The sequence below is a fragment of the Ambystoma mexicanum genome, chromosome 5q, assembly GCF_040938575.1.
Source record: "Ambystoma mexicanum isolate Mex_15411 chromosome 5q, UKY_AmexF1_1, whole genome shotgun sequence".
NCBI lineage: Eukaryota > Metazoa > Chordata > Amphibia > Caudata > Ambystomatidae > Ambystoma > Ambystoma mexicanum.
In genome coordinates, this window is record NC_090933.1 from 112810198 (window position 1) to 112827606 (window position 17409).

General features: G+C 47.9%; 1 protein-coding gene across 1 annotated transcript in view; it reads left to right on the forward strand.

Moving 5' to 3' along the window:
• Positions 1–275: 275 nt before the first annotated feature.
• Positions 276–17409, forward strand: part of CTNNAL1 (catenin alpha like 1) — a 989054-nt gene continuing 971920 nt past the window's right edge. Inside the window, exon 1 of the mRNA XM_069620628.1 lies at positions 276–630. Within this exon, the coding sequence (XP_069476729.1) occupies positions 505–630 (126 nt within the window). The 5' untranslated portion in view covers positions 276–504. The remainder of the gene's footprint in view (positions 631–17409) is intronic.

Here is a 17409-nt window from a genome sequence, read left to right on the forward strand (position 1 = left end):
CTTCTTTTATAAAAAATAAAAAAATAAGGATAAGATGGAGCGGCACCACAACAACACGATGGAGAATAAAGGTAGGATGACTTATAAATGATGGTTCTTCAATCGTTTGCTTACGGGGGCGAAGGTTGCCAGGGTCTGAAGAAAGTTTTCCCGAAGCAGCGGTGGGCGGAGGAGTTGGGGTCGTGAAGGGCCGCTTCATGACTGTGCCGGGGAGGAGGAGGAGGCAGGTCGCTGGCGTGGAGGAGGAGGAGGGGGCCGGGCACACACACACACACACTGCTGCTCGGCACGGCGGCGCGCTGCTTCCCACATCGGTGGCCGGCTGTGGCGCTTCGGCTCTTGCTCGCTGGAGGTGCGCCGCGCAAGTGCTGCTCCCCGCTCACGGCCAGAGAAGGAGAGAGGAGCGAGGGGGCCACACTCACTCACTCCCCCCGGGGCAGCCGCAGCGGGGGACAGGGCGACCCGAGTGGGTGGAGGGGAGCAGCAGCAAGGTGCGGCGGCGGCATGGCCACCTCCCCGTGCAGCAGCAGCGGGGTCTCCTCGTCGTCCTCCTCCGGCTTCACCATGGACTCTGGGCTGGAGATCAAGACGCGCTCCGTGGAGCAGACGCTGGTGCCGCTCGTTTCACAGGTAAGAAGCCCCCGGGGACCGGGGCAGGGGAGCGTGGAGCAGCCCGAGGAGGGGTCTGCCAACTCCGGCCAAGGAAAGAGGCGAAGGGGAGCAAACTACCTCCATCCAGGAGAGCTGCGAGTCGCTGCCGGCTCTTTGTTGTCTCTCCCCTTTCCCACGTTTTGCCCTAATCTGTCAGTGTGGATTTAGGAGCTGGCCCCGAACACCTCCTTTGCAACTTTTATCGTGATGGGCGATAAGGGAGTCCCCCCTGATAAAGCCCCCGCCCCCTCTGCATTACAGGAGCGTGAAAGAGCGTGGCGGGCGCTCTACCCTGACAGAAGTATAAATATTGGGAGCGACGCAGAGTGCACTGTAGCGCAGCGAAGGCAGCGTTGCCAGTCTAGTCGCTATTCCATTCGATCTCGCGCCAGTGTGGGACCCTTTGGGGGGAGAGACCTGCGCGCTTCTGAGAGAACTGTGCTTGTTTAGGACCAGCACGACCGCATCCCCAGGGGGCGCGTGTTGCTTTCAGGCCGTGCCCCTTGGACACACACACTAGCCCGGGTCCACTTAGGCGTGGGACGCTCGCGCCGGGAAGAGGAAGGTGTCGGTGGCTGACAGACGGACACCCTGCTCGGTAACACACGATACTGAATGGGGCCCCGTGCGTCCCAAATTGGGGCTTTGGAAAGGCAATTCATCATGTTCACGAGTATGTTACATAGAGTGTGCCCCTAGACAGCCGAGGGAAGGGGGGGGGGGTGTGCACGCACTTCTCGCACCACGTCCCCCGGGGGTTTAGTTCTCTTGCTCCAGTGCAGAGTATTGCGGCAACATTCGCTGGAAACTCCATAAAAAAAGAAAGTGTCGGGAACATTATTTTTAAACGTGGTTGGCCCAGTGGAAGACTGCCATGGGCGTGTGGCCAGGTTCACGGTATACATAAAGGCGCTTGGCTGGTGGAGTCCTTCCTGCGTGTAGAGCCGGGTAATTTGTTAGAGGGGGGCTTGCTGACCCCCTCTTCCTTATAAATAAGCCTCCTTTCCAGGCCCTTTCTTGGAGTAAGACAGGTGTTTTCGAGTTGGTGGTGCGTGGCACGTTGGCCCTCATTCCGAGTTTGGTGGTGTTCTGGCAGTAAATCTGCTGGGACGCCGCCAAACTGGATTACCGTTGCCGGCACTTTGTCCATCGGATTTACAGATGGATTATAAGTGGGCAGCGCCAATCGCCAATTTTTAGGACTCCATGGGGATTTCGGCAAAATTACCACCGGTGGTAATTCTGCAAATTTTTCGGTGGAAAGTTGGGAGGATTTACCTCCAGGATGGTGCTGGAGGTAGAGCCTCCACTCCAAGGCCAAACTTGTAGCATGATGGAGTGGTGAGAGTGTCATTAATTCCGTTACTGCCACTTTTTTACCGCTCTGTCACATTCGTAATGAGGGTCATTGTCTTGACCTCGCCTACCACCATCAATACTACACAATAGGGTACCATAGTGACATGACAAGTTAGGCAAACATTTCCACAGTAACTAGTTGGGGTACATAAAATGTTACGTTCTTTCAGGAGTGGTCATTTTTGGTTTTAAGCCAATTATTTCTTTACTTTTCTGAAAGTCCATAGGGTCTCATTACGAGTTGGGCGGTATCCCGGCAGTAAATCCGCCGGAATACAGCCCAAAACAAATTACTGTTACCGCTGCTTGGTCCAGTGGAATTTCTGCCGGATTATAAGGGATGGTGGCTGTGTAGTTCCCCATTTATTTGGAGCCCATTGGACTCAATGGGGCGTTTTTAGCAGAATTTCCACCGATTCTGCCAATATTTCGGCGGTGAGTCAGAAAACGTGCCTCCCAGGATTTCCCTGGAGGCAAATCCTCCACTCCAAGCCCAAACTCGTAATTTGGCGTAGTGGTAAAGTTGACGTAATGAGGCCGATCTTGCTTTCTGCACTCTGGCTTCTTCGGTGACATGCACAGGCACATTTAGGAGGTCTCTCTGCTAACTCTGGCCGGTGTTGAAGGATAATGCAGAGCTGCTCTTGCAAAGACTGCCCTATCTCACTAAATGTGGGGAAACAAGTGTCCCCAAATGTTTTTATAGGCAGGACAGCGCGGGAGAAAGTGTCTCTGTCTTTACGTCTCCTAGGTCACGTTAGTTACATCCTGTGTCCTCGCAGAGCTTTTTGTTTGAGAGGTCTCTTGCAGTCTCCATGTCCAGCTTGTGGTCTCTCGGGCTGTATTTAGTGATTGTTTGCACTTAGTGTTTTAAGCACAGTTGGGTATTTTCCAAATTTCAAGTTTTTTAATCTCCAGCATTCTAGCGTAGTGTGCTGTCCCAGTAACGTAACATAACAGGTGTATTTGTGGAGCGCACTTACACCGCAAGGTGGGGTTCATCTTGGCTCTATTGACAGATAGCATGATATGATATGATAGGTTATTTATAACTCACTTAATACCCAGAGCCCAGATGTTTCTAAGCACAGACCCGGGGATCGAACCTGTGGTGTTCTGTGTCGTCTTGCTTCCAAGGCGAGCATGTTCCCCCTGAGCTATCCTCCCGATAGCAGATGTTTATTGTTAATTTAATGGTACTCATCTTATCGACCTCAGAAGGAAGAGGGGCTGAGTGGACCTGCTGGGATTTGAACCTGTGGCCATGAGGTTAAACGCAGGCCCCTGTAATGGATGCATTAGCCCGCGGAGCCACAGACCCAGCTAACCAAGTGCACCGTGCGTTGCTACTTCAGGGCCTCCTAAAAATCTCTAGCCAATTCCTCCTCCTGCCCTTGGTTCCCTATGCTGGGAATCGGTGGCGCACTGTTGCGGTTAGACTCTCGTTCTCTAATCTGTTGATCCAGGGATTGCTTTGATGGTTTTACTGTTTGATCTTGCAGTGCCTGGTAGTGGAGTGAGTTTGGGTCACGGCTCCTGCTACGGCACCAGAATGTAAAATCGCGTTTTTGAGTGTTGTGCAGCGGCGTGGGAACCCCGTAGCTCTGCCCAAAACTCATGATTTGGGCAGTTTCCATGCACATGAAGTACCTGTTTGCAGATTTGGTGGTGCAGGAACCCCGCGCCCCCTACCCATTTCCTGACCCCTCATACTGGACCGGCTCTTGTTCTACCCGCCCGCCGCCGGTACATGTGTCATCTCAACACTGAATGAGAACTCCCCAAGAAAGCAGGAATGTGAAACATGGCCAAATAGCAGTTGTTACTCTCGGCTTGCGAAAGTTTCGGGTCACGAGGATCGACAAGGCCCTGGACAGAGTCTGACTGGGCCATAAAATTGTCTCGGGCACCAAAGAAAAAGTGGCCCATAGTTGCCAATGGCAGTTCATTCCTTTTGTGACGCAGTTTGAATAGAAGCCAAGGGCGAGTTTTTTGATAAAATGTGTGCAAATTGTGCATTTTAAAGAATATTTCTTCAGCAGCACTGGTCAAAATTATTAGTGGCATAGTGAAGTAACTCATCAAACTGGCCCACCTTGGCCAAAAAAGTGGCCCACTTTGACCCCAAAAAACTGTCCCACGCCAGCATTTTGCATTTTTAGTTCGGCCTCAATGCCCTATACGCCTGTCCGAGCCTGGCAGTGGATGTGTATATTTTTTTTTTTTGTGACTCGACTCTCACTCCTTTCCCCAGTAACATCTCTGGGAGCCGGGCAAACGAGGGCACCAGCTAGCATGTCTGTGGCAACGAGTGCCTGCCAGCACTGGGCAGGAATGAGCGAACAGCTTGTCTTGCCATTCCTCTTCCAGGCAACCTGTAAACTTGACCCGCGCTTCCGTCTCGTTTTTCTTACGTGGCGTAGTTAATATTTAAGCCTCCGGGCAGGATGCTGCAGGTGTCTGATAACAGCTTGGAGTGCGCCAGGAGGGCAGGCCGCGCTGATGGCTCGGGCGTGGTTTCCATAAACCGCGGTGCTCCAAATCCCGTTCCCGAGATCACTGGACCGGCCAGCCTCGTTTCGCTTCTCCGGTTCTGTGATGTTTGTGCTTAGCTCGGCACGTCGTCTTTTCCATTGGCTGTTGCCCGTAGTGTAAATGTAGCAAGGGAAAAGGGCTATTGCTGAGTTTGCAACATCCAGGTTGCCGCCCATATAAAAAACACATTTTGGGGGTTGGATGTTCCTATGTCATTCGGTCTAGTCAGGTAATTGCAGCAGTGACCTCAGAACGAGAGAGGCATATAAGACTGTCTTTTGGAAAACGCTTTCTATTGTCAACATTAAAGTATATCTTCTTTCAACGTTACCATTTGGGTTTTGCGTCTATAAATGATTTTCATTTTTTTCATTTCTACACAAAATGCATGTCTCTTCTGGGAAAACGAGCAGTCTTTTCTGAATGCTACACAATGCTTTAAGTGGGTTAAGAAATTGGGGGTGGGGGGGGCTCATTCAGGGGTGTGGTTTGCACGATGGGCGTGGCCTAAAGACAAGCAAGTCAAAATGGTCTGGCCTATATAACTAAGTGCGTATTGCAACACAGTCTGCTTGGTACAAACTAAATAGATAAATCCGCCTGTCCACCCGGCACACACTGCATAAATTAAACTGGGTCGTGTATGCAGGTGAGGCCTTGTGAGGCACCCCGCTCAGCGCACAACCAGGTTTTTTATTTATGCATTGTTTATCGGAGACACCCGCAAACACCGCTACCACAGCTTTTCCCTACTTATCTCTCTTTTTCATCAATCAGCTCTTTTCTCTCCTTCCCACTTTCCTTTCCTCTTTTATCTCCCTCTCTCTGTTGTCCCCCCTCTTTGCATCGCTTCTTTTCACCACTTTTCATTTTGCTCCTTGAACAGGCATCATAAGGACTGTAACTTCCTCTCCCGACCCCTTTTGAGGGGTCGGGAGAGGAAGTTAGTTTGGAGATGCCACAGTGTTTCCTGCAGGCATCTGTGACTGACAGAAGTGCCAGCCAGTCACAGCGTCGCTCAAACAGTTTGGCCGACGCTGTGGGTGACTGGCACTTCTGTCAGTCACAGCTGCCCATTTCAATCATGGTGGCGGGCTCACCTCCTGTCGTGGTTGCGGCCGTGGTGGGATGGGGAGCCCCGGCAGAGCACTGGCTCAGCCGCACTTTTTGGGCCCCGGCCCACTTAAAGCACTGATGCTACACCTAGAGGAAGGAGATTGTGTTTGAATGGTTTATGCGCTGTGCTGATATCTGCAAGTTCACTGATTTGTCTTTATATTAAACCCTTTTTTTTCCTCCTGTAATTGGTGCATCTTCACTCCATTTGACCCGGGGAAGGGGGTTGGGAAATCACTGTGTCGAAATATGTCTTGCCACGCTGCAGTATTCAGTGCCAGGGCACCTATAGTGGGCACAGGATGGCTCAGTGCTGTGCAGCCAGCAGGTTATTGCTAGCTATGACGCAGCTCTTGGTTTCTGTTGTGAGTTTGAAAAAGATTTCGAGGCAGTTCACTGTGGGCTAGCTAGGCTGTGAGTCCTGGCTGTTTCCACAGATTAATCTGTGCCAACTGTTAAAACCTTGCTGGTATCGAGGAACGTTTCTGGAGCTGGTTGGTGGGCATTCTTAAATTGATTCTATGTTCATTCATTGTCCTTATTTTTTTCTCCACAGCACTTTTTGCCGAACATGTTTTGCCGAAAGAAAACCTCGTTTTTAAAAAAATATTTTAATTTTGTAAATTTAATTTTGGGGGGCTCCCCCCAAAAAGCCTCCTCTATTATTCACTATACATCACCACACCCTACCCCTTATATGCCACCGCCTCATATTTTTATTTTTCTGCAAAACATTGTCGGCTAAATGTGCAGCGAAAAAAAAAAAAAAGGGCCATGAATGGTTGCTCTCACAGAGGATGAGTATAGGAAAGAGGGGAGGTGGGGGGATGGGGTTTAAAGGGTGAGCCTGTTTTGAAGATTGAAAAAAGATGCGATCCTGCAGCCACTGCGCTATTTAAATGAATATGTCTTGACTCCTATTACTTTAATGTTCATGCCAATTGGTTGGTAAAATAGGCCTTTATATCATCGCATTATGCTACAGGTGGTATAGATGAACACGAGATTATGACACCGGAGAGTCCATCTAATGTGTGTGGGCGCGCCATGTATTGATATTCGGCACTGGAGCCGTGTGTTGCTGTGTGGATCGCGGGTCTGCAACCCGTGGCACTGCATATGTTTTGGAGTCGGACTCCCATAGTCCCTCACCGAGGCGTGCAGTACAGTAACTTTGCTGAAAATGTTGGGGGGGACATGACATCTGAAGAAAAGGTGCTCCAGCCAAATGAATGGGGACAAAATGGTGTGCCATGAAAGTTGGGAGGACAAACACCCCTGCCCACCGCCCCCTTAAATTACGCCCATGATGGCGTGTGTTAGCCAGGCCAAGTGGGGGCGGTAGGGAAAACATCTGGCGAACCAGGTGCCCCATCTGCGTCATGTGCCGCTGATGGCCAATGCGAAGAGTGCCCGTTTCTGGAATGGTGGGCACGAAACAGTACGAGGTAAAGCTACTCTGCTCGGATGACCGCTTTTCCATTCTATGTTGAGAGAGAAGTCTGGTGAAGGCCGCACTCCAAACCAATGAGTCTGGGGGGAAAAGCCAGGGGGTTGACACGTATGCGGACTCTGACTTTTTTCAGTTTGCGTTGGTCACCTTTCAGTGCATTAAACCACCACACCGTTATTTGGATTTTGTGTTATGCTATGTTACTAGGCTTTTATACTGCACCAAATCACCGCCATAGGGGAGAACCTAGGGTTGCCCTTGGAGTGGCGCGCTGTGCCCAGCCAGGGGCATCCAGGGCCTAGTCTGCTGGAAAGACGCAATGCGTGAGGGGAAGGTAAGGGAGTGGAAAATATATGCTGCAAACACAGGAGAGGGCCGATGCAGCGCCGGAAGAATGCCTAGGCTTGGTGCCTGCCAGTCCTTTTAGGCGGGCGACACATGTCTGCGGTTGCTTGTGTTTCCGCGCAGAGGAGACCTGGCCTAGCAGTTCAGGCAGGGCTGCTCCCATTGGTGGTAGTACCTGACTGATTTGCATACGGCTGCACCCCCATTTGCAATGACGCAGACGGGCTAAAAAACGGTGGTGTGGAAGGTTGCCCCGAGCACAGCCAGTGGTTCTGATTTCTTCGAAACGTTCTACCCATCACTTTTTTGGTTGTAGTCCTTTTAGGTGGGCCGTGGGTCTGTTAAAGGCAAGAGTCCGATCTGTCCTAAAGTCTTGTAATAATTGGGCTCTGTTTCCAGGGCAGACTTGGAGAATTGCCAGTTACCACACAGTGATGACGTTGGATGAGCGAGGGGCACCCGAGTGTGCCGCCTGGGCCTCCTGGAAGGTTGGTGTCTAATTTGCCTGGCAATTACGATACTTAGTTCACCAAATCCTATTCTAGAATGTTAATTGTGGAACTGCCCAAGACTGGCATAGTTGGAGATGCCGCGTATATAAAGCTGAATGTTTGGTAACATAAGTTAAGGGATGGAGTGGTCAAATGGAAAAAAAGGCCTGGCACCTTGATGCCAGGTTATTATTAAGAGTTTGTTCAATGTCATGGTATGCTAGCCTTCATTTCAGTACAAGGTGACAGAGGGTGCTGCTTTTTTTGAAAATAGGCTTTTAAAGTATATGAACACTGGCCCATCCACAGCGAGAAAATACAGCCTAAGATCCCTATGCACTGTGAGAAAATACAGCCCAAGCTCCCTATGCACTGTAAGAAAATACAGCCGCAGCTCCCCATGCACTGTGAGAAAATACAGCCGCAGCTCCCTATGCACTGTAAGAAAATACAGCCGCAGCTCCCCATGCACTGTGAGAAAATACAGCCGCAGCTCCCTATGCACTGTGAGAAAATACAGCCCAAGCTCCCCATGCACTGTAGGAAAATACAGCCCAAGCTCCCTATGCACTGTGAGAAAATACAGCCCAAGCTCCCTATGCACTGTGAGAAAATACAGCCCAAGCTCCCCATGCACTGTGAGAAAATACAGCCCAAGCTCCCTATGCACTGTGAGAAAATACAGCCGCAGCTCCCCATGCACTGTGAGAAAATACAGCCGCAGCTCCCTATGCACTGTAAGAAAATACAGCCGCAGCTCCCCATGCACTGTGAGAAAATACAGCCGCAGCTCCCTATGCACTGTGAGAAAATACAGCCGCAGCTCCCCATGCACGGTGAGAAAATACAGCCCAAGCTCCCTATGCACTGTGAGAAAATACAGCCCAAGCTCCCCATGCACTGTGAGAAAATACAGCCCAAGCTCCCCATGCACTGTGTGAAAATACAACCGAAGCTCCCCATGCACTGTGAGAAAATACAGCCCAAGCTCCCTATGCACTGTGAGAAAATACAGCCGAAGCGCCCTATGCACTATGAGAAAATACAGCCCAAGCTCCCCATGCACTGTGAGAAAATACAGCCGCAGCTCCCTATGCACTGTGAGAAAATACAGCCGCAGCTCCCCATGCACTGTGAGAAAATACAGCCCAAGCTCCCTATGCACTGTAAGAAAATACAGCCCAAGCTCCCTATGCACTGTGAGAAAATACAGCCCAAGCTCCCCATGCACTGTGGGAAAATGCAACCGAAGCTTCCCATGCACTGTGAGAAAATACAGCTGAAGAGCCCTATGCACTGTTGGTTTGTTATTTACCAATGTCTTTTGTACATATCCCACTGACTGGGTGATTTCATAATACCCGCCTGTCCACTTTGAAGCTGTAAGGTCTTGTAAAGATTTACTCTTCAGAATGTATTTCATGCGAATATTGTAATCTAAGGTTTGGCACTTGACCATAGATGTGTGCTCCTGGCCAGATGAGACTATCGTGCTGTGCCTTATATTGGTAATGCATGAACTGGAAATGCAACCAAGTGGGCAGCAGGCTGCCAAGCTGTTTCCCGTCCTAAATGCCCCCCCCCCCACCCTTCCATGATAAACCCCAAAAGCGACGGAAACGCTTGAACGAATCGCAACCCCTGCAAGGCAGCTTCCAATCTATTGTTTATATCATCCTGAAAAGGAGCCAATCCTACACAAATAAGCGTCGTCCCTGCCCCCCCCCCCCCTTCTTCATTGCACAAGTGCATTCTGGTTACTGTAGTCCGTTGTCCGCTGAGCGTTCTGTTTGCTCTACAGGACCTTGTGTGTGGGATGCTACTATGAATGTCCTCTGTAAATTCCCTCACACCTTATTGGATCTAGACCTGTGGTATATCAAAAACCGATAGGGTGGAGTGATTTGCAGTGCATCACTATTTGCCCTATCCTGGATTCCCCGGTTGTCGTGTTCTCACCTCTGGCATCTTCCATTTTTAGTTTTGGCTATTGGGTGGCACTGAAAGTGTTGCCTATAAGCCAAACGTTATAATGGGAAGTGAGGAGAAAATAGAGAGGAGATGTGAGGAGAGACACACAGCCTATGGGCGTTGTTTGGTTGTTTCCCCACCCATTGATCCCGATTGCTATGCCAGCTTCTGTGGGCTTTCCCATCCACTACCTGACCCTCCCCATCCAAAACACGTTTCTCTTTGAGTCTACCTCTGTTTCCTTTAGCAGCCCTTTGAGGTATAATGGCTTGGTCCTCCGGCTCCCTGAATGCTATTTTTCTCCTCAGGGTTGTCAAATGTTGACTTCTGACGCCAATAGTTGGCTTGCCGACACCTGAAGGCCCAGCGATTCTGGTCTACTCATCTGGCTCATCATGGAATCGTCTGCTACCGTTGATCCTCATGGTCCTTATTGCGCTTTTGTTCACTGCCACTTTGCTGTCAACCGCGCATCGCGGCAGTATTACGCGGCGTAACCAAGATGTTATTGTTGCTGGTTCCAATGCTCATTTCTCACACTTGGATTGATGGTGCGTTTTACAAGAGGTGCCCAAGAATGGATGGCGAGGCACTGGAAGCCTATGAGCTGACCAAGCCATCCCAGTTAGTCTAATTCTTCTAAAACTAAGTAGCGCTAGGCCAGAACCAGCCTCGTTTGGACTTTTTGTGTGTGTCTCCATGACAGTTTCCATGTCACGCACTTGTTAACTTCTAGGTTATGCATAATGGTCATGACAGAAGTTTATTAAGCTCCCCCATGGGAGAGAGCAAATTTCCTTGTAATGTCATCCAAGGATTTTTACTTTAACATGCGATGCTTCTTGACCTTTTTCTGTCAGGATCGGCAACGCAATTATTTCCCTATTGTTCAGTTTGGAAATTCTTGCAGTTGCAAAGACTCTTTGCTCCGACTAGACTGTTTTTGTTGATCTGCAGTTTCACACAGAAGCGACTTTTTATTTCTTTGATGTATTTGACCCCTTCTCCCATTTTAATTCTTTCCCCCGTTGATGTCTATTGGCTGTTCACGCGGTTGCATCTGTGTTTGAATCAGTATTTTATTTTGATGTTAAATGTTAATGGCTTTTTGTACCGTACACTATCACCACCGGAGTGGTCCCCTGGCGCTCTGGCGGATCTGAAAGGAGAAGGAGAAGGGGGTGGGGGTGAAGTTAGTGGTAACGAGTGGGATAAGTGCAAGAGAGCAGTGATGTGATGTTGGCAGCTTCAGTTCGGTGAACACCGTTTGCTGAGCTTGGGGGTGCTTTCCGGTCGGTAGCCGTTGTGTGCTGTTGTGTGAAGCTGTGTGGTTTGTTTTGTTGTTGCAGTGTAGTGACGTTTTGTGCGGTTTGTTGTGCTTTAGGGTTGTGGTTGTGTTTGGTTGGAGTTTGAGAGGTGTATGCAGAGGGGTGAAATTGTTAGTGGGCTGATCAATAAAGAAAGTAATTTCTAGATTTGTCTTTTGGCTGGAAGGTTATTTTCTGTGTTGTACAGTGTTGACTTGCGATGTTACACTCTTCCTTAACTCCGCTTCTCTGGAGGTTTCCTCCTGCGTCCAGCTAATAGCAAAGGAACATTTAGGCTGAATTTGTTAAGACCTAGTGGGTAAGGAGCTGAAACCCCGGGTTTGTGGGCATTTGGATAGAGCGTGCCTCTGCACCCCCCCACCCCCAAAGAAAACAGTTTAGTTCTCATCAATTAAAACCATAACGCTGCCATTGTCTCGAATAACTTTTGTAGAATGCAGGCGCTTCCAGAGAGTGCCATTGGCACGTTCCCAAAACCTCGGCCTGCAAACCCACGAATTTAATCGGCATTCCAAAATGACTCCCTCCCTAGTAACCACTTCTCTTTACACGCTGGTTACAGGACCATCAATTCTCTCAGCACCAGCTTGCTGCGACTTGGCTCGTAGCAGCCGGGAGTAGCCTCTACCATCAACTGCAAATCTTCAGTGCGAGGAGCCTGGCTGAGAATGTAGTTCCATAAAGTTGGACCATGCAATCGGAGGGAAGTGTCTTAACACGTTTTCGTCTCTGGTTGCCATCTTCCATTTCCTCATCCGGAATAAAGAAACGTGCCCAAGGATTTAGATCATATCTAAGTATGTGCCATTGCTTACTTTTCCTATGTAAAGTTAATCAAGGGGCTAAAACTTTGTATATTACTCTTGCGGTATAACCTGCCGCGCGGCTGTTTTGGTGTTGCGTTAGGAGGAAGTTCTTCCATCTAAATTATATATCATTTGTAAACCACACTGAGTGTTTGCAACCCACAGATCTACTTATGGCTGTCGTTTAATGCGGAGCATAGAATTTCACAACAGGATTTCTTTGTGTGGGGTGATGACAAACAGTAATTGGGCCACTGCAATTTCCCCAGAGAGTTGCTAAAGAGATGCAAATGATGGTCTTTCCTTTCTTTTGGATGTCCGGCCTTGTTTCCAACCAGCTCATCATGAGTGCACCGGCATTCCACTTCAAGCACTCGCATGCCGTCATAGCCTGTGGCAACAGATCCATTGCTGAGATGTTTTCGCTGAAGTCTGTCTTCAAGGAGGGCCGGGCAACTTATTTTGTGTGGTGATAGAATTACTTGCCTCAAGTTACGAATTTTGGTAATACACGCTGTCCTCCTCTTGCACAACCAATTCAGGACCTCCTCCTGTGTGCACTGAAGTGTCGCGTGCCAGTGCTCTTCCTGGTACCTACCAGGGGCCAACATTCCGACTGCTTGTCGCATTTCTTTCGTGGGCCCCCAGGAAAGCGCACCTATCTTTAACATTGGGCACAATGGCAAGCGCACGCAGCTGCCACTGATCAGTTTGGTCTGAAAATTGAGGGTTGCCTAGAGGCACCACAGGGAACTGCAACACAATTACTCCTCACCAGAGATTTTGTTAAAAGTAATATACTTAGCTGCAACGTACTCGTGAAGTTAAATTTCACTATTTATTGTAACCTGGGAAAATATTGTGTCACTATATCTTTGTGTACACAGTCCTTCTAAACAATAGTGTTACTCTGTTTTAGTGTTACTCTGTTTCTTTCACCCTACTCCCTCCCACATCCTCCATTGAGAGGTGCGCCTGGGCTGCGTAATCCGCTTTACCACAGTTATTCGAAGGATATCCGAAGGGAACCAAAGCTCAGCTGCATCAGCCAGATGATTTTGAAGCTTGAATACATGCCTCCAGAAATCCCTTTTGATGGATGTAAACCACCTTCTGTAAAATATGTGCCTGTTAACGTGGGATTTCCACCCTCTAAATTGTAATTGTAATTGGTTTTTATAAAGCGCCTTTTCCACCCTCTAAATTGTAATTGTAATTGTTTTTTATAAAGCGCCTTTTCCACCCTCTAAATTGTAATTGTAATTGGTTATTTATAACACGCTTATTACCCAGAGGTTTCTAAGCACGGACCCGGGGATCCAACCTGTGTTGCTCCACATCGTCTTGCTTCCAAGGCGAGTGTGTTGCCCTTGAACTATTCCCCCCGGCCCTTCACCATTGGGTGGGACTGATGGAAGTTGTAGTCCAAAAGACCTGGAGAGCCAGGAAACTCAGAAAATGGGTCTTACCATGGTGGCCGGTATATCTTTGTGGGATTAGGCTTCAGCTTGTAATGTGTGCATGCTGAGGTTTTAAGGTTCATGTTTTTACAAGTCTTCCATCTTTCACGCACAAGTACACGTTTCGGTTCTGCAGTGTTTTGCCGAAGTAGAATACTTCATTGTACTTTACTTTCGAAAAAAGAAATTGGTGGTGTGTGTGTGTTTTTATTTATTTATTTATTTTAATTGTTTTTGCTATTTCCTTTTTCAGGGGCTCCCCTCAAACCCTTACACCCCTACCTCCACCATTCCCAACCCCCAACATACATAAATATGTAATTACTTCCCCACCAAGTTGTAAAGTACGAAAACAACGGCACGCGCACATTTCAGTTAAGTTCCATGGTGTCTGGTCAAAGGATCGAATCAAAAGGATCGAATGTCTTTTTTTTTCGGATCCAAAAGGACCGGGAAAAAAAGAATCGAATGTTTTTTTTATTTATTTATTTTTTAAGTTTAGTGTGCATAAGAAGTTTTTTATTAAAAGAAAACGGGGGATGGTGGGGGGAACCCCACCATTAAAAAAAAAAAAAATGTCCTTTTGATGTCGAAAAAAAGGCATTCGAGCCTTTTGTTTTCAACCCTTTGACCTACAACCGATGATCATATAAATGCCTGGTGAAGCTTATGAGAACAGTTTGGTTGGCCGGTAAAAATGGCATGTGCCTTGATTTTTTTTTTTCGCCATACACTGGTCGGTAGATTTGAAAATAATTGACAAGAGTCGAAATGACCAAGCAAAGTCGAACGATAGCTGAGGATGGCTCTTAGGCTCCCCCGAACTAGGCAACGTCAAGTGTACAGAACAGATTACGTGTGGTTCCATGTAACGGTAAAGCTGCCCTTTTTTTGTTTTTGCGAACAATTCAAATTAGTTTGTAGTTATTCCATTAAGAACGTCGAGCATATGGGAGCCCCGTGGAGATGAGCAGATCCATATTAAACAATCGGGTTAAAAGAAGGACCCAGAAATCGCTCTTAAATGAAGAGTGATGACTAGTGCTAATACCCCAAATAAACCTATTTTATGTGGTTTGTGAAATTGCCGTTTTAATTTCTTGCAAAGGCGGTGCAAAAACACCAAGAAAGAATGGGTGTCCGTTTCCTTTCAAGCCCTCCTAACAGCTTCCCTGCCGACAACCATCAACTTTGTGGACTGTCCAATAGTTTGGAGGAATCCCCGAGAAGGTAGAGATGGACAGCAGTAAGAGAAAGCAGACCACGCGATTGCTAACATGCAAAGGGCTCCCAAATGCCTTCCTTTTTAGAAGAAAGGATGTGATGAATTCGTTCCACTGGATTTGGACAGAACTTAAGATGCGGGTGACCCACTTCTACTGCTATATCCAATCGGACCTTGCGTACATCCTTTTGGAGTGTGAAGGAAAACCCAGACACCTTTGACTAATTTGAATAATTATGTACAGACAGGGGTGTTGCTAGGTCTGGAAAAGATCCGGGGCTGCTAATGTCGGGACTTTCGGTTGTTGCACCTGAGCTTCTATCCAGGGCTATAGACAAAGGAGCCGGGGCTATAGCCCCATTAGCCCGCCACCCAATCAATGCCTCTGTGTACATAGAAGTAGGATAATGAGGTAGTGGTCTTCCGCTACTCTTGCACGGTCCTGTGCATGTTTATGAAGGCTCTGCTGGAGGGATGAGGGAGAACCGGGGGGCGCAAATTGTACTGTTTTCTGGATTCAGCAGAGGAAGGTAAGTTGGCATCGACACTTAAAGCTATGTTGTTACCCTGCAGGTATGAATTCCAGTGGAAGGGAGTCGGGATGTTATTGGGTACCCACAGAAATCTTTCACTGGTGCATCGGGACGACTGACTGATACGGCCAAGTTTGCAGACGCTGAGGCTGGTGAATGCGGTATCCAGTGATCATGGAGAATACAATTACAGAAAATGCTGTAACAGAGAAATAAAAACAGAGATATTTTTAAAAATAGATATGGGGTTAGTTTAAGCACATAGGAAAACAGGGGTTTGGTGGGAAGGGACCACGCCACTTCCCCTCCCCAAAAATCAACATTTTTTTCACAGTTATTGTTTTTGCTGAAAAAGCATTCTCTGTTATGTGTTCTCTGTAATCACGGTACAACGTCCTTTCATCGACACCTGTTTTTACGACTGGTGTTTTTCTGCAGAATAGTTGCCGAAAAAAACCCCTGACATTTCTTTTGGGTGGTGGGAAAGTCCATATAAATGTTTGGTGTGGAATAAAAAAAAAAACAGGTAAATGACAGTGGGTTTGGGGGGAGAACCACCCCCCAACATAATTTTTTTAAAATGCAAAAGTTTTTTTCAGAAAAACTCCCGTCGTCAAAACTGGTGTCGATAAAATGACACAGACCCGTAATCACATAGAGTCGGTGAATGCATTGCCACTTTGTCTGGATATAAGGCCCTCTCCCATGAGTGGAAGATGTTGAATTGGGTAACAATGTTTACGAGTCTAAACATGAAGGTCTAAAGGAAATCCAGCATTGACTCGGATGTTGGCAGAGCAGGAATGGCACATCGGGTCCAGTATCGGGTCACCAGGATAAGCGATGATGATCAGGACGGAATGTTCTAGGCCAGACTGAATGGCATTTTGTTAAACAGTTGAACTTTGTCGAGACTGTATCATCGGAGCAAACCTGATCTTGCTGGGTCACTATTTGAGCTCAAGCAACTTGACAAGGCCCGGCAACAGAAGGAAACGTGACATGGTGAAAAATAAAACTTGAAAAAATGTTAATCACATGCATGAGTGCGCTCATGTCATATCATCCTGTCAGATATAAGGGGCCTGAAGTGCCCTATTAATGTACTGATATGACAGGAAGTCTTCTGTGTTTTAAAGAGGTTTCCCTTGCAAACTCTGGCATAGTGCTGCATCGAAATTAAGGGGCGTGCTGGGAGCTATTTAGCTCCTGCTTGTAACCTAGAAGTGCTTGGTTAGCTTGGCACCATCCGCTGCAGGAACTAGTTTGGCTCCCCATGCTAACTGATGCTGAACTAACACCCCTATGTGAATTTAACGTTGTGCATTTGGGGCAATCTAGAAATAAACATTAGGCCCCATTTATACAACATTTAAAGCATAAGGGGTAATAATTATTGTCCAAAATGATAGGTTTCCATGTGGTAGTTAGATTTGCTTGATGTTGTGTGATAGTTCCTCGTTCCCCAGTGGTAGCTCCCAGAGGCTTTGCTAGAGGGGGGGAGGCTAAGGGGGTTATAGCCCCTGGTCTTTTGGTTGTAGCCCCGGATAGAAACTCAGGAGCTACATCCAAAAGGCTATCCAGCCCCCAGTCCCGACAGTTCTGACATGAGAGTAGCCCCGGGTCTTTTCCAGACCTAGCAAGACCCCTGGTAGCTCCTGCTCACTGCTGGATACCCAGGAGCTGCTTTTACCTCCTGCTTATCCCATCTTCACGGCAAGCCCTGCGTTTACAGGGAAAGAGTGAAGGATCAAACCCAAAAAAGACTGCCATTAAATGCAACAACATTCTATGCTAGCTGATACCAGTGAAAAAATGACATTCAGTAACCGGGAAAATTCCCTTCTTCGTGGGACTCCGCCATTATAACCCCGATATTCAAAAAGGGACCTACGAAAGGCCCTCTGCCTACTGTCTCATGCCATGAATCGATTCTGCTGTGAAGACTTTTGGGATCGGGGCCCCATAATCGATTGCTGATCTGAGATAGGGATAATGTTTGTATTCCAGCGTGCACGCTAGTTTCCGCGAAGGATCTCGGACCATGGCGCAGGGTATACTGTTCGACCTTACTGTAAACACATCTCACGAGTTCGCGAAAAGAGACTTTGTACATTTCCTCAATTGATCTTGCGT